Source organism: Propithecus coquereli, unplaced genomic scaffold, assembly GCF_000956105.1.
Source record: "Propithecus coquereli isolate 6110/MARCELLA unplaced genomic scaffold, Pcoq_1.0 Scaffold122, whole genome shotgun sequence".
NCBI classification, from domain to species: Eukaryota; Metazoa; Chordata; class Mammalia; order Primates; family Indriidae; genus Propithecus; species Propithecus coquereli.
The window spans coordinates 671,090-693,484 of record NW_012136303.1 but is presented as its reverse complement, the minus strand read 5'-3'; the positions used below and the strand labels follow the sequence as shown (position 1 = coordinate 693,484).

Genomic DNA, 22,395 nt, shown 5'->3' with positions numbered 1-22,395 from the left:
CTCAAACAATCCACCCGCCTCGGCCTCCCAGAGAGCTAGGATTACAGGGGTGAGCCACCGCGCCTGGCCTGTATGGCTGTTTTAAATAAACATGTTGATCTCTTCTTTCTAAAGATGAATCATAGTTTAGTCTTTCATTCTTTGACCTGTGGTTGTTTTCATTCTTTCCTAACAGTAATTTGGGGAGGTAATGGCAGCCTGATTGCTTTCTCAGGATATATATGCATGCTACGCTTTCACTACTATTGCCATGTGTTAATGCATGTTTTTTAATAACTACGATAAACATAAAGGATCTTTGCTTTTGTTTTTATTTTTTTCAGTAACAAATACTTTTAAGAAAACAGATGATTTTGTGACATCTAACACACCAGCTATCGACCTGGACAACAAGTTTAGATGCAAGGTTGTGGACTGTTTAAAATTTTTCCGCAAAGCCAAACTGTTGCACTATCACATGAAGTATTTCCATGGAATGGAGAAGTCAGCAGAGCCAGAGGAGGGCCCAGGAAAGAGGCATGTCCAAACCAGGGGCTCTTCAGCTTCAGACAAGGCCAGCCAGGAGAACCTGACCAGGAAGCGGGTCTCTGCCAGTTCCCCCAGTAAGTATCTGGGTTCTGCATTGTGTCATGGAGGGCCCTGCTGCTTGGGTCACAGTTCTTACATTTTCTGACACACAGAAAGCAGGCATTAGGTTGGTCTGGTCCAAGTGAATCCCACAAGATTGAAAATAATAAGTTATCTCCAGGAGTTGCATCATGGAACTGTGGCCCTCCTCAAGAAAGCAGGAATACTAACTCCTAGAGTTACCATGAGAAACTCACACAGCTGCTGAAGGCTTTGGTGCTCCCAGTATGAGTGGGGGCAGTTGAGCAAAGGGTGCTCCTTCAGAGCCCAGCAGGAACAGAATAGCACAGGTGCTGTCATCCTACCCTCCCAAACCTGTGCCCCTGCCCTGCCAGCAGGACAAAAGAACTAAAAGGTGATATGTGATTCTACTGTTGAGTCCAAATGTAAATCCTATTTCATCTTAATTACAACTGAGGATCTTTTCTAACGGCACTGTTTATTTTATATAGAAATCACAATGGTGGTAGTATAGGTTACCATAAAATCTCATTTTATGTCTTACTACAGAGAACCTTTTCAAAATTTCTTCTAAAACTTACGGAAATTGGCTTTTCTCTTTCTTTTTTTTTTCTTTCTTTTCTTTCTTTCCTTTCCTTGCTTTCCTTTCCTTCACATTTAGGTCTTTTTAACAAGTTCCCCAGGTGATTCCAGTATGTAGCTGAGTTGAGTAGCAATGATCTAAGTAGAGGTTGGCAAACTTTTCTGTAAAGGGCCAGATAATGTTTTCAGCTTTGAGGATCAGAAGATCTCTGTCCTCACTATTCAACTCTGCTGTTGAAACGTGAAAACATCTGTAGACAACATGTAACAAATGAGCATGGTGTGTTTCACTAAACCTCATTTGCAGTAGTAACAGGCAGCAGCCCAGAGTGTGCTGACCGGGATCTAAAGGCTGAGTGTTGGAGGAGTGGCTCTGCCTTGGGCAGCCAGCTCCAGAGCCCTCAGAGGGAAGGAAAGTGACCTCCCAGGCACAGCCTGGCCTACTGCCTGTTCCAGTTCTTCTCGTTGAACATGCCTAATTACATCTCAGCATTGAAAACAAAACATTAAAATGTCAACACTTATGTTTAATTCTAGCTGCAAAAGACAAGGAAAAGAATAAAGAGAAGAAATTCAAAGAGTTTGTGAGAGTGAAGCCAAAGAAGAAAAAGAAAAAGAAAAAGAAAACCAAACCTGGTAATTTTTCTCCTGAGGGTTTGTCAGGTTTCCTCACCACAGTGGGGAGAGGAGGTTTTCTCCCCTTGTGGTCTCTGAGCCTGTGCTGAACAGAGGGACCAGCTGGCCTTTACCAGGGCTTGTGGGTTCAGCCTAGCCTGTGCCCTGGCGGGGCAGGAGCCCACTTACCAGGTGTTACAAGGCCCGACTGGCATTTGAAAGCCCTCTTACTGGCTGCATTGGCCAGTGTGCCCTGTCACAGGTTGACATACTTGAAGGCATCAAAGTGTGAGTGGATGTACAGGTGAACGACTACATTTGTTCACACGCATAACTCTTAAATACACATCTTTGAGCCCTCTCAAGAAAGGAGTCACTTCTTGAAAAGTGTGTGTCTGGCTCCTACAAAAATGTTTAGAAAATCTATGTTCCAACCTTGGGAATTAAAGGGATGCCTTGTTTTATTCTCAGTGTATCTTCTGGCTTAGAAAAACAATCGTATCAGGAAAAGGGGGTGATGGTGAGGAGGCATTTGGCTTGAGAGTCTCGGAGGTAGCTGGAAGTATTAATCCCTAAATCTCCCTCCATACCTCTTTGTAGTTGAATTATCCCTGAGCCTTAGAGCTATTTGAATAGTAGGCACCTTGGTTGGATGAGGTTGATTTTTTTGCATGCCATGATGTCAGGTGTTGCTCATTCCGTCTTGATCCTGTTCTCCCAGAATGCCCCTGCAGTGAGGAGATCAGTGACACCTCCCAAGAACCTTCTCCACCCAAGGCATTTGCTGTTACCAGGTGTGGGTCCTCACACAAGCCTGGGGTCCATATGAGCCCACAGCTCCATGGCTCAGAATCTGGAAACCACAAAGGGAAAGTGAAAGCATCTGGTAAGGAGGCTCTCCACTGGGCTGATCATTTACTGATCATTTGTTGGAAAGTACAGGCATACCTTGGAGATTTTGCAGGTTTGGTTCTAGACCATCACAATAAATCGAGTATTACAATAAAGCAAGTCACACAAATTTTTTGGTTTCCTAGTACATGTAAAAGTTATGTTTACACTATACTATAGTCTATTAAGTATGCAGTAGCATTATATCTTAAAAAAATGGCACATATTGTAATTTAAAAATACTTTCTTGCTAAAAAATGGTGACACAGACTTGAAGTGAGCACATGCTGTTGGAAAAATGGTGCTGATAGACTTGCTGAACACAGGATTGACAGAAAACTTCAATTTGTAAAAAATATCTTTGGAGCACAATAAAGCAAACTGCAATATAATGAGATATGCCTGTATTTAGAAAAGTACCTGGTACAGAATAAGCACTTAGTAAAAGTTAGCTGTGATTATAACTAATCAGGCACTAAGACATAGTGATTCTGATTTATTATGATTATCCCTGGAATCTTCCCCTTTCTTATACCCAGTGCCAGAGTTTTAAAGGTGGCTTTGGGTACAGACTGACTGTAAACCAGGTCCTGGCTGGACGAGGTAAGGCTGAGGAACATGTTAGAGCTGTTAGGGATGATGATCTGCATGGTTTATGGGAGTTGTAGTTCCTTTGCCAGTGAGCTCTGTGACCTTGAGCATCCACTGACCTTGGGGTTCATTCTATTGGTGAAATGAAGAAATGAAGTTCAGTTCATTACTAGACATCATACTTTGTTGGGCCATTACTAAATGACAGGCCCAAGGAACAGATTGTTATCACCATTTCCCATCCCTGTGAGAGCTTGTGGAGCAGTGGGTCTATAAGGTCATTTTTTTACTCTTGACAGTCTAGGGTTTTTATAATTTTATAACTATAATTTAAAATAGTGACTTGTTTTCTCTTTCCTCCCAGAGGAGGATAATTTGAGTGAGTCCTCTTCTGAGAGCTTTCTTTGGAGTGACGAGGAGTACGGCCAAGATGTGGATGTGACCACCAATCCAGACGAGGAACTTGATGGGGATGACCGCTATGACTTTGAGGTGGTCCGTTGCATCTGTGAGGTCCAGGAGGAAAATGACTTCATGATCCAGGTAGGTGGAGCTTCCAGAAAACAGGTCTAGAGAAGCACAAACTGGTCCTTGGAGGGAAATTTTGAGGCCAGCAGCAATGGCAAGTCACATCAGAAGCCCCAGATATATAATATTAACAGCAGTAGACTGAGCTTTGCTTTTTGGTTTGGCTTTCTCAGAATTCCAGGCTGCCATAAGAGCCCATTAATAGGCTAAGAGAGTACTTGAGGAATCATTGAGTCTAAACCTCTCATGCTCTGCTTGAGGCAACTGGGACCCACAAATGGGAAGGGCCATGCCTCTGGTCACGAAGTAAGGAGTTGACCAGCATGGACCCAAATCTGTGGAGTAGCAGTTTAATCTTCCTATGGACCCATTCTTTCTCTTTGAGGTAAATTTTCTTTAAAAGTAATGCAGGCTGATTTTATAACTTCTGTTTCTTGTGCTTTATTTTCCTGACATTTGTATCTGTCATCTCCATCTCTGAGATGTACCTATGAGGTGGGACCTCCCTTCTGCTTGGAGAGCCCATCACTGGCCAGCACTTGCTTGCCGCTGGTTCTTCTCTTGCTGTCCCTGGCGGTTCTGGTGGGGGTGGCTGCGGTCTGGCTGACTAAGGGCTGTCATAAATTCCTTAGGTGTCTTGGCAGCTGCCCAGCTGGCTTGGGAACTTGAGTTTTTTAAAAGTCATGGTTATGTTGGTTAGGATTCTTTTAGGGGCAAGTATAAATATTGTTGGGAAAATAGACTGGGTCCTAGAACCCAGAGGTAGGGATGTAGCCAGGCTCAGGAACCTATAATTCTGTCTGGACAGGCTTGGTCTACCTCATTTTCTGCTTTTCTGTGGAGTCTGTTTGATTGTTTTTCTTTTGGCACTTATTTTCTTTGAAAATGTAAAATGGTGACCTGTGACCCATCTCCCTCTCCCCAATTTTACATTTGTTTGTGTTCAAGAGACAGACTAGCATGAGGTTGGAACCTCGGTCTCAATTTTGTTACAAATTCCTGGGTAAGGAATTCCAGCCAGGTTTAGATCAGATATTAGCCTTTGGAACAGTCTCCTGTGGTCAGAGGGGGAAGAAGTTTGTCATGGGTCGGATGCCCACCCTTAGTCTAGTTATTTGGTCTGGTGATGGTAGAGGTTGGGGGTTGTGGGCAGGGTTACATTGTCCAAAAAGACCGACTGGGGCCCACCTCTGTTACTGTGTGAATGAATGGGTTTGGGAGTTCCCAGTAAAGGAGTGGCTGTCCACCACCCAGTAAGAATCTATACAGCTTATTGAGATTATGAGAAAAAGGCCCAGGCCCCTTGGTTTGCTTTCTGTGTTAGAATATTATTTCCTTGCCCTTATAGTGCTGTAGGTTGGCATGGCATTGATTTTTTGAAATTCACTTTTGGATCTTGACTTAATATACAGTTGGATTTATGGCTCTTATCTTTGAATTTGTGTTGTTCCTACTCAACAGTCCCCTTTCCTTTGATTTTTTTTTGGAACGTCACAGCTTTGCCATAGTTCTTCAAACTTTCAGAAAGACCAGAGAATGAGTAGACACACTTGCCTTTTTGGTTTTTATTTTCCCAGTGCTTTTTTTCCTCACTTTTATTTTGGAATAATTGTAGATTCATAGGAGGGTACAAAGAAACATATAGGGAAGTCCCATGAACTCCTCCACCAGTCCTCCTCCCATGCCAACAGCCCACACAACCACAGTACAATATCAAAATGAACAAACCACTTGACGTTGGCACAATCTGTAGAGCCTATTCAGATTTTACCAGTTACATACATGTGTTCGTTTGTGTGTGCATATAGTCCGTGCAGTTTTGTCACAAGTAAAGCCTGTGTAGCTGCTCCCACAATGAAGGTACTCAAGTGTCTTGTCACCACAGGACTCCCTCATGTTACTCTTTAGAGCCACACTTGTCCCTAGACCCTGGAAACTGCTGAACTGTTCTTCATCCCTTTAATTATATACTTCTTTGATTATTGGAATCATGTGGTATATGTGTGCTTGAGAGTGGCTTTTTTCACTCAGTAAATTTCCTTTAGATTCATCCAAGTTGTGTGTTTCAATAGTTTATTCCCTTTTATTGCCAAGCAGTATTCCATGGTATGGTGGATGTACCACAGTACTGCTCTTTTTCTGGATAGGAGCAACTGTGTACAGTTGAGTAGTGATTTAAAGTTTCTGTAGTGTTTTCTTAAATCCCATTTCACCTCTAAAAAGGCTTTTCCAAGTAATTTATTTGGGAAAACAAAATTACAAAGATGTGATTTGCTCATGGTTGTAGAACCATTAAATAAGTTATCAAGTTTTGATTTGAACTCAACACCCAGTCAGGGACTCTTTCCCTACACTGCCTTAGTTATGGGGATTTACACTTAGAGTTGAGAAGTAAAACAAAAAATTTGCTTTTGAAACAATGGCATCGCGTAGGCTGGCTGACCAGCCCTTCGCCACCACCACCAGTGTGCACAGTCACATACACATTTGAGCTCGAAGGATTGTCTTTTCTTTTTGAATAGCCTCACAGTTAACCTCTGGGATTCAAGGGTACATAAATGATCTCAAATAGTACCTGATATTTGTGACCTTTAGTATACCTTGGTTCAGTGCTTTTCAAACCTTTTTTAGCATCAGAACCCATTTTCCTAATAGATTCTTTCACAAAACCCCAAAACATATAACAGGTAAAAGCAGTAGTTTTAAAAGCTCAAAATAGATAATCTTCTCTTTTAAGGTCAGAAATGTGAATGGCAGACATAGTCTCATGAATTCTGATACGCAGTCAGAATCGTGAGTGACAGTTGCTGACTTGGAGTACTTCAGTGGCTCATTTGGTTTTCTCCATTTGGTTATATGACAGACAAGCATGATGTACATATGGCCACTGTCAGGGTGACTTTTTCTAAACAGTATGCTGTGTAGTCACTTTAATCAGAGATGGGAGGAAAAGCTTTGTTCTTAAGGATAGCCTAATTCTGAGCTAGCCTGGCAATACAAAATTGTGTGTACTGACGGGCTTCATTATCTTAACAATTAGCCTGGAACATGTTTGAGTATGCATTTTGTGTTTTTAAAAATAGTCTCATTTTAAAACATACACATTTGCAGACCCTCTGAAGTTCGTGGAATACAATTAGAAAATAGTTACATAACATGAAGACTATTATGATTTTTTAGTAGAATTCTTCTTAAAGTTTGTTTTTGAAAGGATGTTGAAGATCTTTAGTTTCTACTCTGTCTCCCTGGGTGTATGTGTACTTCCAGGCCTCGGTAGCCTGATCAGATCTGGCTTTCATCTGTCCATAGAACTCTTCAGTCGGTGAGTAATGAATGCTCCTCCTGGCAAGGCTGTTCTGCCTAACAGTATGCGACCCATTTCCTATCCACCATGGTACTTCTTCCATTGACTTTACTATAAGTAGCAAGGACCATAGGATGTTTGAGGGTAGAGTTTGTAACATTATTTGCTAGATAAAGAAACTAAATTTGGAGCGGTTGGGGCCACACCAGTTCCGGGGCACATCTGAGATTTCATTCGTTTAAACCATATAAATATTTGATCTACCTGGATTTTATCCTGGTACAAGGTGGGAACTAGGCTACCCCGTTGTATTAATAACACCATGTCCCACTGTTTGAAATGCCACCCTTATTTACTTCATTTCCATTTGTATTTGAATCTCTGTCTGGATTCTCTCTGCTTTTGCATTGATCATCTGTCTGTATATTTGTACAATTCTATTTTAATTATTGTGCCTATATGATATTTATAAAATATCTGATGGGACTAGTATCCCCTTATTGCTCTTTTTCACATATTTCCTGGCTGTTGATTTTAGAATTCTATCTAGTTCTAAAGCTGTTAATTTATTATTTTATTGGGGTTACATTATTTTTATGAATTAACCGAAGGATAATTGATATCCTTATGATGTTGACTCTTGCTATCCAGGAATAGACTGCACTGTACCACTGACTTAAGTCTCTGTGCTCTTCAAATAGTATAATATTTAAAAATTTATTTCATAAATATTTTGCATGCTTATGTTTCTTCTTAGTGTTTTTATCTTTTAGGTTATTATTCTCATTTGTTTCTACATTTAAACATTTTAAAAATGAATAATGTATTTTAGCCACACCTACACGAAAAAAGTTATCATTTTGAAACTTAGTTATATTTGATTGACTTTTGGTGAATCCTGTTTTCAAGACTTTCGAAGCCATTGGTGAGATAGAGTTTGATTCTTAATTATTAGTCTGTTTTCTGCTACTAATTGCATTTGTCGTTACTTTGTTTCTTCTCTGAGTTTAGTTACCTCATCTGTAGATTGAAAAATCTGGCACAGATCTTATCTGTTGGTTCTGATGTGGATTAGCTTCCTGGAAGCCTTACATCTGCCCAGGGAAGCCCTCCTGATGCTGGGGCTTATCTGACTCCAAGTGATTGAGGACTATTTGAGCTTTGGATTTCTAGTCCCTTGTGGCCAGGCTGGTGGCCCACCACTGTCAAGGTCATGGATAGGAAGCTCGCTGTCCGCCTTCCAGGGCTAATCTGTTTGTTGGGTAATTAAAGGTTTATGGCCCTGGTTTGGAGTTGCTTGAAGAGTCCTAGTATCTCCTTGGAAGTCTGTCTGTCCTCTCCATTTCCTCCTCTAGACCCTGAGCTCTTAGACTTACCATCCTTAGGCTCCACGTGTTACTCAGTGCCTCCTCACTGTCAGCGTCTTCCTTTTCCATTCTGCCTCCTGTTTCTCTCCCTCCCGCCCCCGATACCCAGGCAAGGAAGTGGAGCCTAGGGGTTAAAAGAACTAGCTGTGCAGTTAGCCAGGCTGTGTTCTAATCTACCTTTGACTCTCATTAGCTGTGTGACCTTTGGTAAGATTTGAAGAGAACAAATGGAAAGTGCTAACATATGATTATTCCAGGAGGGGTCTGAGTGAATTATCTTGCCCTTAGTAGTCAATAGTAGTAGCTTAATACATAAAGCTGGGCTCTATAATAGGAGCTTTTACACATGAACCATTGGATCCTCACAGGCAGTCCTGGGGTGGGGGTGGGGGGAGTTAGGAATAGTATCCCATTTTGCAGTTGGGGAAACTGAAGCCCAGGGAGAAGTGATGTGTGCAAAGTTACACAGCTAATGAATGTCTGAGCTATAATTCAAATTCAGCTTTTGGTCACTCCAAGTTATCCGTTCTCTAAGGATTTGAGCAGTTTTTACTTGATTCCCATAAAGTGATTAGAAAAGTATAAACTTCTAGAAATGGGAGTGAAAACGTCATTATTCTGAGATCAGCATTGTTTAGTAGATCTAAATGTTATGTGTATTGAACCACTAGCTTCTTGTGGCTATTGAGCACTTAAACTGTAGCTAGTGGGACTGAGGAACTAAATTTTTAGCTGAACTTGTTAATTTCCTCGTAGAGCCACATGTGGCTAGTGGCTGCCATATTGGGTAGTGCAATTCCAGATGTGTGACTGCAGCTCAGTCCCCTGTTAGTCAGGAGGGAGTGCTCCTCCCTCCCACCTCCTTCTGCACTCCCAAGCCCTCCCCCCAGCAGGTGGGTCTTGCTTTTGGATGGAAGACACCTTCTAAGTTTAATTTTTGTTGCTTCTTTGATTCTAACAGTGTGAAGAGTGCCAGTGCTGGCAGCATGGGGTCTGCATGGGATTACTGGAAGAAAATGTGCCCGAGAAATACACCTGTTATGTTTGCCAAGACCCTCCAGGTAGAGATTTCTGGAGTCAGGGACATTAACAGTATGTAGCCTTTTTGTTAGCACAGCTGCCCGTGAAACATCCTAAGTGTCTGTGGTCTTGAGATTCATTTCTTCAGCATCGCTAGACTCCGACTCCTCCTCGCCTCTGTTGCTAGCCCACCTGGTGGCCAGCTGTCCTGAACTTAGCAATAAGACAGCACACAGCACGTGTGAAGAGGCCCACCTAGTGGAAGGTCTGGCCTTGAGAGCTAGTTGTGGTAAAAAAAAAAAACAAAACAAAACACACACACATACACACACACAAACACATAAGCTCTACCCTCTTAATAAAGTAAGTGTACAGTGCAGTATTGTTAACTATAAGCACAATGATGTTCAGCAGATGTCTAGAAGTTTCATCCTGCGTGACTGAAAATCTATAAAATATAGGAAATGCTTGATAAACTTGAGTGTCGTCTTTGTGCAGGGGCCGTGCTAATCTCTGCATTGTTCCAATTTCATTATATGTGTTGCTGAAGTGAGCACCTTTTCCTTGAGAGCTTATGAGGATTGGCATGTGGGCTCTGTCCTTGGCTTTTGGAGGCTGTTGGAAGGTTAGAAACCTGCCTCTGCTCCCTGTGGCAATATCAGTCCTCCGTTGCATCACTGCCACATGGAAGGGAGATATGCCCTTGAGGGGGAGGGGAAGGGCCTGGTTGTATGGAGCCTGTCGCCACCCGGAACAGTGACTGAATTCCTTAGGATCAGTTAGTTTCATGGCTGCAGGGATCACTTGTGGCTCTTGGGTGCCCCTTTCTAGAAGGGGTGGATTATAAATTTGTGGTTCTCGTCTTGCTGTCAGTGGGATGGTGACATTGTCTCCCATTGCTACCTGTACAGTTTCTCCCTCAGCTCTAGTCCCCTGATTCCCTTACAGCTGGACAATACTGAGAGCTTCTGCTTCTGTATTCATTTTGGTTCTATGAGGTGTGCCTGGTGGGAGCTCTGACTCCCTTTTTTGCTTCTAAGGAAGAAATTGGTGCCCAGAGGATATAAATGACTTTCCTAACCTCATAAAACAAATTGGAATTAGAACTGGCTTACAGGATCAAATCTCTTGATTTTGCTGATTATATAGGGAGGGACAGGTCACCACAGTTCATTTTCTATCAAGCAGGTCCCCACGGGCCTGATGACCTCTGTTGTAAAACTGTATCTCCTTGTACTAGATTAGTCCATAGATGGAGAAGAATCAGCCTCTGTTTATCCCTTTATCCCAAGGAAAGAATATGGCCAAAAGATCAGACAGGTGAATAGACACAGGCCCAGGCACATGACTGGCTCAAGACTGCTCCACCAGTTAATGCCAGACAGGTGATGAAGACCATTGTCTCTGACCTTTGTCTTGTAAAACAAGTGGTGCTGCTTTGAATCCTGCTATGCCAGCTGCCATTGCCTACAGCAGCTGCCTCTGAGGTTCCCTCACATAATCCTGAGGGCTCCTTAGGGTATCTTTTAAAAATCTTTTTTGTCTACCATGTCTTTCTCTCCACTTTTCCCTCTTTGTAAATCACACACACCATCTTCATCAAATCCTGTACACTTTCTGAATTTTTATAACTTTAATCGCCAAGACTGAATAGACTCTTCCTTGAACCGAGCACTGGATGTTTTGCAGGGTCTGCATTTTTAGACTGTTTGACTCTGCAGTGGGTTAGGCCAAAAGTTTAACCTGACAGAGTCATTTTTTAAAGGTTACTTAAAAATGTTCTTAACGGGATCAAGGTATATCCCTACCACGTGCATTATTAGTAAAGCCAGAGAGACCTTGATAGGGATTACCTGGGTTATTTCAGGGTATTTATAGATATTGATAGGTAAATAACAGTCTGTCGAAAGCTGTTCCCTGGGCTTTCTGAGCAGGGAGTGTTGCCAAGTCACATGTGCTTATGTTTTCGGTCCTTCCTAAGGGGCCCTGTAAGGAACAGGACCGCTGAAGCCATCCAGTTAAGGGGACCTGATCATCCGTTTAGTTCGGTGGTGGGTGGTACACTTGGAGGGGGACTTGCACCTTCTTTCCATTCATTGATAAATCCATTGAAGATGCCTTCTGCCACGCACTGGGGATACAGCTATGAACAAGATGCTTCCTACTTTTCTGGCTCTTAACAAGGCCAGGGGACAGAAACAGATGTTAAAACAAGTTAAAAAAAACAAAAAACAAAACAAGGCTATGCTAGGTAATGAAGAGTGCTGTGAGAGGGAGAAAGTATAAGATAAGGAATGCCTAGGAGGCATTGAAGAGGCTCTATTAACTTTGGGAGGTAACAAAGGCCTCCCTGAGGTGGTGATAAGGACACATCCCTGCTAAGGCTTTGGGGAGTAGTGCTTTAGACAGGGGGCGTGCTGCTAGAGCAAAGATCATGAGACTGGAAAGAGTTTGATGTGCTCCAGAAACTGAAGGGGGCCCCTGTAAGGGTGGGAAGCAGAGGGCAGGAAGGAGCTGGGTCCTGTGGGCCTCATAAAGCCAGAGCTGGGACTTCAGGTTTTCTTCAGTAAACAGTACGAGGCAGTGGAAGGTTTTAAGTAAGGGAGGGAATAATGGGATTTACATTTAGAGATAATCCAGGTTCCCACCCCACATCTGGCCAGTTCCAGGAGGTCAGGAAGCGTACGTGCCTTCTTCATTACTGTATTCCCAACACCTAGTAGAGAGCCCAGCATACGGTAGGTGCTAAGTAAAGGTACACTGGATGAATAAATGAACAAAATGAACTCACTAATCTATCCTTCCAGTAGTTCGTTTGATAATTGTGCAATGGTGATGGGCTTCCTTTGGGCCTCATTTTAACCCCATCATTGTCACTGCTTTAGGTCAGAGGCCTGGCTTCAAGTACTGGTATGACAAGGAGTGGTTGAGCAGGGGACACATGCATGGCCTGACGTTTCTAGAAGAAAATTACTCCCATCAGAATGCCAAGAAGATCGTGGCAACTCACCAGCTTCTTGGTGATGTGCAGAGAGTGATTGAGGTTCTTCATGGCCTGCAGCTCAAGATGAGCATCTTGCAGTAAGTGTGGTGCCTGTGGCTATAGGAAGGGGTCTGGTTTGCAAGGTCTGGGGCAGGACAAATTTGAGAAACTGGAAAGCCATAAAACTAACCATAAGATTGATGAGTTTGAGACCTTTACTAAAAATTCTCAGTTACATGATAAACATGTACTGATAAACATATATCACTTACAATGATAAACATTCTTTTATTTAAAAATCAACTTTATCAAGGAATATTTTGCATATAATTAAGTTCATCTATTTTAAGAGTTCATTGAGTTTTGACATAAGTGTGCACCATAATCAAGATATGGTATATGTAATTAGTTTTGTTTTGGTGTATAGTTATAAGTTTTTTGTTTGTTTTTTTTTTTTTTTGAGACAGAGTCTCACTCTCTTGCCTGGGCTAGAGTGCCATGGCGTCAGCCTAGCTCACAGCAACCTCAAACTCCTGGGCAAGTGATCCTCCTGCCTCAGCCTCCCAAGTAGCTGGGACAACAGGCATGCGCCGCCATGCCCGGCTAATTTTTTCTATATATATATTTTTAGTTGTCCAGATCATTTCTTTCTATTTTTCAGTAGAGATGGTGTCTCGCTCTTGTTCAGGCTGGTCTCGAACCCCTGACCTTGAGCGATCCACCGCGCCCGGCCTTTTGTTTGTTTTTAATTGTGGTAAAATATACATAATAAAAGTTACCATTTTAACCATTTTTAAGCACATAGCTGTGTACTCTAAAGTCATCCACTTTGTTGCACAACCAATCTCCAAAAGTTGGCTGGGTGCAGTGGCTCACTCCTGTAATCCTAGCACTCTGGGAGGCCAAGGTGAGAGGATTGCTTGAGGTCAGGAGTTTGAAACCAGCCTGAGCAAGAGCAAGACCCCATCTCTACTAAAAATAGAAAATAAATTAGCCCAGCATGGTGGTGCATGCCTGTAGTCCCAGCTACTCCGGAAGCTAAGGCAGGAAAATTGCTTGAGCCCGGGAGTTTGAGGTTGTTTTGAGCTAGGCTGATGCCACGGCACTCTAGCTTGGGTGACCGAGCGAGACTCCGTCTCAAAAAACAAAAACAAAAACTCTTCATCTTGCAAAACTGAAACTCTATACCCATTAAACAACTCTCCAGTCCCCCTGTCTCCCCAGCCTCTGGCAAGCACTGTTCTACTTTCTGTCTCTATGAATTTAACTTCTCTAGATACTTCATACAAGTGGAATCATGTAACATTTGTATTTTTGTGACTGGCTTATTTCACTTTGCATAATGTCCTCAAGGTGCATCCATGCTGTCTTATGTGTCAGAATTTCCTTTTAAAGCTGAACATGTTGTATGTATGTACCACATTTTGTTTATCCTTTCATCCTAACCATTCTTGATTGGTAAGCAGAAGATATTATTTTGACGCTATCTCTGGCATAGTGGTTGCTTAGAGGAACCTGTGGCCCTAAAAAGGATAAGAATCCCTGTTCTTTTCCTTAATAATAAACTTTTCTCTTTCAATTGGTGAGAACAGAAGATTTTGGAAGAATTTTTAGAAACCTATATATGAGATAGTTAATTTTTTCCCCCTCCCTGGGTCATCATTGCATTTTTGTAATCAAGTGCCATTGCATGCCCAGGTTATTGTGATGGGTTTTTGGTTTTTTTTTTTTTTTTTTTTGAGACAGTCTTGCTTTGTTGCCCAGTCTAGAGTGAGAGCCGTGGCGTCAGCCTAGCTCACAGCAACCTCAAACTCCTGGGCTCAAGCAATCTTTCTGCCTCAGCCTCCTGAGTAGCTGGGACTACAGGAATGAGCCACCATGCCCAGCTAATTTTTTGTTTCTATTTTTAGTTGACTGGCTAATTTTTTCTATTTTTAGAAGAGATGGGGTCTCACTCTTGCTCAGGCTGGTCTCAAACTCCTGACCTCGAGCGATCCTCTTGCCTCAGCCTCCCAGAGTGCTAGGATTACAGGCGTGAGCCACCGCGCCCAGCCTGTGATGATTTTTTTTTATTGTTTGGGATTTTTTTTTTTTTTTTTTGTAGACAGAGTCTCACTCTGTCCTCCAGGCCAGAGTACTGTGGCATCAGCCTAGCTCACAGCAACCTCAAACTCCTTGGGCTCAAGTGATCCTCCTGCCTCAGCCTCACGAGTAGGTGGGACTACAGGTATTGAGCCACCACACCTGGCTAATTTTTTTTTTTTTATTTTTAGTTGCCCAGCTAATTTTTCTATTTTTAGTAGAGGCAGGGTCTCACTCTTGCTCAGGCTGGTCTTGAACTCCTGAGCTCAAGCAATCCTCCCACCTCAGCCTCCCAGAGTGCTAGAATTACAGGCGTGATGGTTTATTATTATTTTTAGTAAGCCACATTTGAAGAAGACTTTATCACCAACATAGTACTACCATTCAGATTAATCCACTTAACCTTTATAAAACTCAGTGGATGATGGCAGACAGATAATTAGCCTAGTTTCACAGAGGAAGAAGCAGGAATGAGGCTGATTGAGTGAGTTGTCCCAGCTGCACTGCTCATTGGTGGTTCAACTGAAATGCAGCCAGGTCTTCCCCTGCAAGTCCAGTCCTACCCACTGTGTGTGTCTGCAGTGGGAGTTAACTGGAAGGGGGTCTCTTAAGAGACCGAGGATTCATATTCCCCTTTGCTTAACGAATGGTGGTTTGTGGTCAGGTGGGAGCTGCTCTCCCTATTGCGAGAGTATTTGGGAACTGAGAAGCCCTTGCAATGGTGCCAGTTACTCCAAAGCCCTTTCCCTGCTTGCCCTCCCAACAGAAGCAGGGAGCATCCTGACCTGCAGCTGTGGTGCCAGCCTTGGAAACAGCACTCGGGGGAAGGGAGATCTCATTCCAAACTCATCCATGTCACTGACGCCAGGAGCAAGGAGGAAGCCCCAACCTATAGAACTTTGAACGGGGCAGTGGAGAAGCCCCTGCCCCTGGCCCTACCCCTGCCGAGGTCCGTGGAGGAGTCCTACATCACCAGCGAGCACTGCTACCAGAAGCCCCGAGCCTATTACCCTGCCGTGGAGCAGAAGCTGGTGGTGGAGACTCGGGGCTCTGCCCTCGACGATGCCGTGAACCCCCTCCATGAGAATGGCGACGATTCCCTCTCCCCACGCCTGGGCTGGCCTCTAGACCAAGACAGAAGCCGGGGGGACAATGACCCCAAACCCAGCTCCCCAAAGGTTTGTGGCTCACTTATTCTTCATTCAGGTTTGAGTGCTTGTAATTTCTCCTTCTATAGTTAAATGTTCTGTGAAAGATATTAATAAGACTGTATTCAAATTTGCTTATCATAGATGTTTTTTGGTTTGCTAAAATGGGCACAAAGTCAGGAGAGCCCACTTAAGCCAAAGATCACTGGTTCCAGGAAATGCCCACAAAATGGCATAGTAATTGGGGGTGTAGGAGTGGAGAGGTGGGAAGTAGCAAGGAGAAAAGGGTTAGGAAAATTCATCTTTTCTTTAAGGCAGTTTACATTATAATTGCACCTAGACGCTAATTCTTAGCATGAGCAAATGATAAGTGTTTTGTTAGGCATAATTTTTTTTAATCCAGTTGTATGATAGTTACTTTGACTTTTAACTTTGTAGCCCTGTGGTAAGAAGGGTTCATTTGGCAAAATATTTGCCGGTTCATCAGTTTTCCCAAGAGCTACTGAGTTTTTTGTTATTCAAGTCATTCTCTTCCAGAACCCTTTGGTATCATTGCCAATGTTTTCATCTTTAACTGTTCATTAGTCTCGTTGTGCCCTGTCCTCAGTTATTAGTGAGGCTGTGTGTGATCTGAGAGCTTCTCCACCCTTGTCACCCTTACTTCACAGACTTAATCCTTTGGTTGTCACCGCCAGCATTAAATACATTGCCACATGTTGCTGAGAGGGAGGATCCTAGATTATAAGCCCTTCAAGGCTGGGGATGGGTACCTCATTCATCCTTGTGACCTTGTCAGTGTCTAAACAGTGTTGGGCAAGGGTGGTAAGGACACAGTCTTTTGAGACAGACCCAATTTCAGTTCTGGGCTCAGCCACTCACTGTGTGATTCTGAGCAGCTTACTTCACCTCTCTGATCAGACCTGTTTGCTCGCCTGTAGAACGGGGCCAGTGACAATGCTCCTCAGTTACTGTGGAACGTATTTGTGAAAAGCCCTCAGCACGTTACTTTGCACATAGTAAGCACTAAATAAATAGTAGATAGAATCCATTTCAATCCCAAACCCCAGAAAAGGTTTGCAGTCCAGTGGACTAGGCAGATTTCTTAGAGGTGTCTGACACATAGCACAAAATCAGGAAATACTAGGCTTAAGTGATGTAACCAGAGTTAAAAATCCCTTCCATTGATTGAGCTGACCATTAGCTGGGCATTGTTTTTATACACCTTATCCTATTTCGTCCTCATGAACCTTCAGACTAGGTTTTATTACTTCCACCTTCCTGCTGAGGAAACAGAGGCTCAGAGAGGTGAAGTAACTCATCCAGGGTTACACATTCAGCAAGAGACAGAACTAAGACTTAAAGCTTATTTCCATGACTCCCACATACTAATTCTTGTCTACACTAGCCCTGCTCTGGTCAGATCCTAGGGCTCTGGAAGCCATTCTGTGAGGCCTACTTCAGGCTGGGATATTGGGCCAATCAGTGGGAAGCAGTTGTGGGGCCGCCTGAGCCAGAGGTCTGTGCTGTGCTGAGGTGCTTGGGACTGGCACAGCAGGCAAGCTCCGTCCAGTTCCCATCTGGGAAGGAGGAAGGGGCGATAGGGACTTGGAGTATTCAAACTGCAGCTGGTTTTTCAGATGGTTGCAAGCACTGGATGGTTCAAAAAGGGGTTAGGGGCTTTCTCTGCACAGTAACTTAAATGCCATTGCATCCCCAGGTGAGAGAATATGTCTCCAAAAAGGTCCTATCTGAGGAAGCCCCTTCTCGGAAGCTGCTGGACAGAGGTGGAGAGGGGCTGCTGAGCTCCCAGCACCAGTGGCAGTTTAATCTGCTGACCCACGTGGAATCTCTGCAGGATGAAGTCACGCATAGGATGGACTCCATTGAGAAGGAGCTGGATGGTAGGGCTCCTTCCTCGGTCCCCTGCCCATTGGCATGCACCCTGAGCATGCACCCTGAGCATGAGCTGCTGTCTGAACCCCCTAGTCTGCAGGGATAGCCGTATTCTTGGCCTCTTCTTCTTTTCAGCCTCACCATTCTCCCCTCAAGTTTAACAAGCCTTACTTTTAGTATTTATCGGGCACTTACAAGCACTGCATGATGTCAGGGGTCCTGCCTCACTTGTCCAATCCCTTCTGCAAGGGCGAGTATGTGGCTGGCGGCTCTGCTTCCAGGAAATGTATAATCTCAGCAAATCTTTACTTACAAAGTTCTGTGGGGAATTAAAATTTTGTCTTGAGTTTTTGGGATGTCTAAGGCTTTAATCTGAAAAACCTTTTATTTCAACCTTTGATAAAATCTAAAATGAAGACTTCTCCTTTTTAGCCAGTGGAGATTTAAGGACTTGACTAAGTCATTTGTGTAGCCCTGGATATTTCTCCAGGTGGTGGTGGTAATGGGGGTGGCCTGGAAGACTGGACCTGTGATGGTGAACATGCTCCAGTTCAGTCTCTTTTGAGCCCCAGGAAGTTGCCAGTTTTGTTTTTTTTTTTTTTTTTTGAGACAGAGCCTCACTCTGTTGCCCGGGCTAGAGTGCCGTGGCGTCAGCCTAGCTCACAGCAACCTCAAACTCCTGGGCTCAAGCGATCCTCCTGCCTCAGCCTCCCAAGTATCTGGGACTACAGGCATGCGCCACCATCCCCGGCTGATTTTTTCTATATATTTTTAGTTGTCCAGCTAATTTTTTCTATTTTTAGTACAGATAGGGTCTCGCTCTTGCTCAGGCTGGTCTCGAACTCCTAAGCTCAAACAATCCGCCCGCCTCGGCCTCCCAGAGTGCTAGGATTACAGGCATGAGCCACCACACCTGGCCCCAGTTTTGGTTTTTGAAGATAAAATTGTTCATTTATTTCCTGGTTATTTGTTTTTATCTTTAAAATGGAGCTCAATTAAGAAATCTTATGTTTGAGGATTCTGGGTACAGTCAGGCTATGGTGACTATAACTGAAGATATAAAACATATTTACATGAAATAACTAAGAGGAAAATGCCACATGTTATACAAGCTGGGGTCCTGAGGTGCGGCCAGGACACATACATGTGTGGATGAGGCCATGCCAGGGGAGGACAGTGCGAACAGGACAGCTTTTTGGAACTCCTGGGATTGAAGCTGAGCCTTGAAGAGAGTTGGTGGTACTTCCTGTTAGAGAGGGGGTGACTCAGGGTAGATGATGGGCTGGAGAAGGGGTTGCCCTGTTGGAGGGCAGTAAGAGAGAGAGAGAGACCTAAGGCAGCTGGAGGGTTTTCTGTGTCTATTCTACTCCCAAATGGTTTCTTTGGGCTCCTTAGAATCGTAACTGATGCCACTTTCTGTGAACAGCATGCTTTTAGAGAGCTAAGAGAGGATCAAATGCCAGACAGAAAATAGTAGATTTTGAGGGTCCCTAAGAAGAGGCTTAGCACTGTGGAATGTTCTGTTGTTGCCAAAGGAACCTTAGGGGAGAAGTTAGAGCCTACTCATGTCTCACTTCCTTACCACTCCTCATCTGGCCCTGGGCTTGCAAAGGGGGCAGTGTAGTGAGGATGGTAAGCCTGAGCTTCCTTCATTGGCCTCTAAGAGGACCTCTTAACGTGCTCTGCTGATTTGAGACCGTGTACTCTATATATGTTCTAACACTCCAGACCCTGAGATAGGTACCAAGGACACATGAAAATCAATGGTAAAGCTTAAAGATTTTATTTAGGTGAGCAGACTTTTGCCTTATATTTAAGATTGATTTAAACACCATCAAGATAAACCAACCTTGGACAGGTGGTGGCTCACTGTAATTCTAGCACTTTGGGAGGCTCAGGCAGAGGGACTTCTTGACGTCAGGAGTTTGAGACCAGCCTGGGCAGCATATCAAGACCCCCATCTCTACAAAAAAATAAAAAAATTAGTTGGGTGTGGTGGTGCACGCCTGTAGTCCCAGCTACTCAGGAGGCTGAGGCAGAAAGGTCGTTTGAGCCCAGGAGTTCAAGGCTGCAGTGAGCTCTGATAGGGCCACTGCACTCCAGCCTGGGTGAGAGAGTGAGACCCCATCTCTAAAAAAAATAAAAGGAGAAAATAAAATAGTATTGTCTGCCACTGATGATTATGTATCAATCAGGAATTAATGTGAAGCAAACCAGAATTTACAGTGATAATAACAGACCTTTTTAAGTCCCTGTAGATTTTCATTTTTCTTGACAGGAGGCTAAAACAGCAGGCTCTCTGATTTCCAACATGGGAAAGTTTTATAAAGAGTGGGCAATAATACTGAGAAAAGTGGGTCCTTCTAGACTGTGTGCTAATACAGTAACCACCAGCAATGTGCAGCTAATTAAATTAATCAAAATTGAATAAAATTTTGAAATTCAGTTCCTTAGTTGCACTAGCCACGTTTCAAGTGCTCAACAGCTGCATATGGCTAGTGGCTACTGTAGAACTACTGTAGAAGCCACTAGAATACAGACATAGACCACGTCCATCATTGCCGACAGTTCTTTTGGACTGTGCTGCTCTAAAGCATTCGAGCTTTGTCCCAGCAGTAATACTTTGTGAAGTAGGTGTTGAGACAATGTTGGCTGAAATGGCCCTTCTCCCTGCCCCCCATGAGTGGTCAGATAGGAGAAGGTGCTGAAACTCATGCTGATGTTCTTGCAAGTCAAGTGTTGGGAGCTCACTGGGTCTTCTCTCTCTCTTCTGCCAACAGTGTTGGAGAGCTGGCTGGACTACACCGGGGAACTGGAGCCCCCGGAGCCACTGGCCAGGCTTCCGCAGCTCAAGCATTGCATCAAGCAGCTGCTGACGGACCTGGGCAAGGTGCAGCAGATCGCCCTCTGCTGTTCCACATGAAACTGGGCACCTAAAACTAATGGGGGCACAATCCTGGGGCACCAGCAGGAGGAGCTTCGCATATTTAAATAAATAAACCTAGCATGCCGAATGCACGTGACACCAACTGACTTCAGGGATCTGGGCAGGAGTGTGATAGACATTGGACAAAGGGGGCATTTTGGCTGCTGGAGGGCAGGGCACTCTGATCTCGACCTACCAAGAAGGTAGCAAATAGACTCTTGGGATTCCCTTCTTCTGTGCACGTCATTGAATGAAGAGAGTCTTTTTGCACAAACTTCACTTGAAATCGTGCCACTGATAAATGGAATGAGAGCCAAAAAAGTTTAGTTGGAAACAGTTGTAAATTCAATTTGCAGTTTATTTAATTGACCTTTCTTTCGGGTTGGGGCATGTGCCAACCCTCTGGTTTCTGCCTGGCATGGTGTTTAGGCAGCAGGCATCATTTTCATTTTCTAGCTTCATGGGAATGTGACTTCGCCATTCTGTGGAGGTTGGGAAGGAGCAGAGCCTTGGCTGCCCTGCCTTGTCGTTAGGACTCTTCACTTTTTTCACCACATCTCTTGCATGACTTCATGGTACCAGGGACAGGTTTTGTATGCTTTCACCCCAGAGTTGCTGGGCTGTGGCTTTTTTAGCAGAGCCCATACAACCTGTGGAGGAGCTAGAATCTCACTGTCATAAGAATCTAGGAGGAATTTCAAACTGAAACAGGCAGGGTCTGGAACCCAAAGGACAGCATTTTCTACCCACTTCTTAATATTCACAGCTTCCCAGTTCTATTTAATGTCCAAAACGTGTTTCTCAAAATTTCGAACTCTTTCACTATAAAGATTTGTTACGAAGACTGTGGTTTGGGGAAGTACCTTATTTTATATTGTAGTAAACAAACTTCAGATTTTACATGTGCCGCTTTTCTCCTTCCCTGAAGGGTATGTTCAGAGTTGTTTTGTTAATATACTTTAACACTTTAAATTTCCTGTTTGTATTATTTTGTGAGATCAAAGTGATTATGCTGCTTAAGGTCCAGGTACAACCTATTTGTACCGTTTGAGACAATATTTGTGTTACTTTTGCAGGTTACGGTTCTACATGTAATTGCTATAATCTGTTTTGTTTTTCCTCACTAGGCAAAGTTAAAGAAAATGTTCCATGCTTTGAAAAGTGACCCGTTTCACTACTTAGTTTTCTTATCACTAAAGTCAAAAATCAAAGCACAGTTGTCCATTAACACTCACAAGTTAATTATGGGTTTATGAATCTGTAATGTTATATGCTGCAAATATTTACTATGTAAACGTGAAGTAGCCAGTATCTCAATAGCAATGACAGTATCTCCAGCAGCCTTTGGAATGGATAGGCACAGGTCATTGTGATCATGAATTCAGGCCTCTGTACTAAAATCTGTTTCAGGGATGCTCTGTCTAGTGATTTGTTTGCCATTTGATATGAAATGAATTATAGGACAAGTATAAATTGACCTGTTGTAGCTTATCCATCAGAGGGAATACATGTGGCTATAACATCTGTAATAAAGCTGATATAATTCCTCTGTAAGAGGCAGTTTCCCACTGCTAACATTTGTGTTTCTGGTGTGGGAAGAAATGCTCAAGGAGTGTGCATGGCATCTATGTTCAGACAGCTTGCATTTGAGAATTGTGTGATGCTTGTCTGAAAAGGGAAGAAACAGGATGATTTTCCTATAGCCACAACTGTGAGGTGTGATTATTTTTCTTTTCTGAAAATAAATTCGAGTATCTGTGGAAGCTGTAACTTTTAAGGGAGTCAATTTCGTGTCTTGTTCAAAGATGGAAGCAGAAAATGAATTAACTCTAATTTTACCAAGTGGCCATTATTGGGTTTACTGTTTAAGTAAAGGA

At 43.4% G+C, this 22,395-nt stretch overlaps 1 protein-coding gene across 1 annotated transcript in view; it reads left to right on the top strand.

Moving 5' to 3' along the window:
- The window catches only part of PHF20 (PHD finger protein 20), a 129,963-nt gene extending 108,231 nt beyond the window's left edge, over positions 1-21,732 (top strand). Inside the window, exons 10-18 of the mRNA XM_012637673.1 lie at positions 324-602; positions 1,708-1,806; positions 2,507-2,671; positions 3,632-3,810; positions 9,428-9,527; positions 12,372-12,567; positions 15,318-15,729; positions 17,417-17,600; positions 20,373-21,732. Of these exons, the coding sequence (XP_012493127.1) occupies positions 324-602; positions 1,708-1,806; positions 2,507-2,671; positions 3,632-3,810; positions 9,428-9,527; positions 12,372-12,567; positions 15,318-15,729; positions 17,417-17,600; positions 20,373-20,515 (1,757 nt within the window). The 3' untranslated portion in view covers positions 20,516-21,732. The remainder of the gene's footprint in view (positions 1-323; positions 603-1,707; positions 1,807-2,506; positions 2,672-3,631; positions 3,811-9,427; positions 9,528-12,371; positions 12,568-15,317; positions 15,730-17,416; positions 17,601-20,372) is intronic.
- The last annotated feature ends 663 nt before the right edge of the window (positions 21,733-22,395 follow it).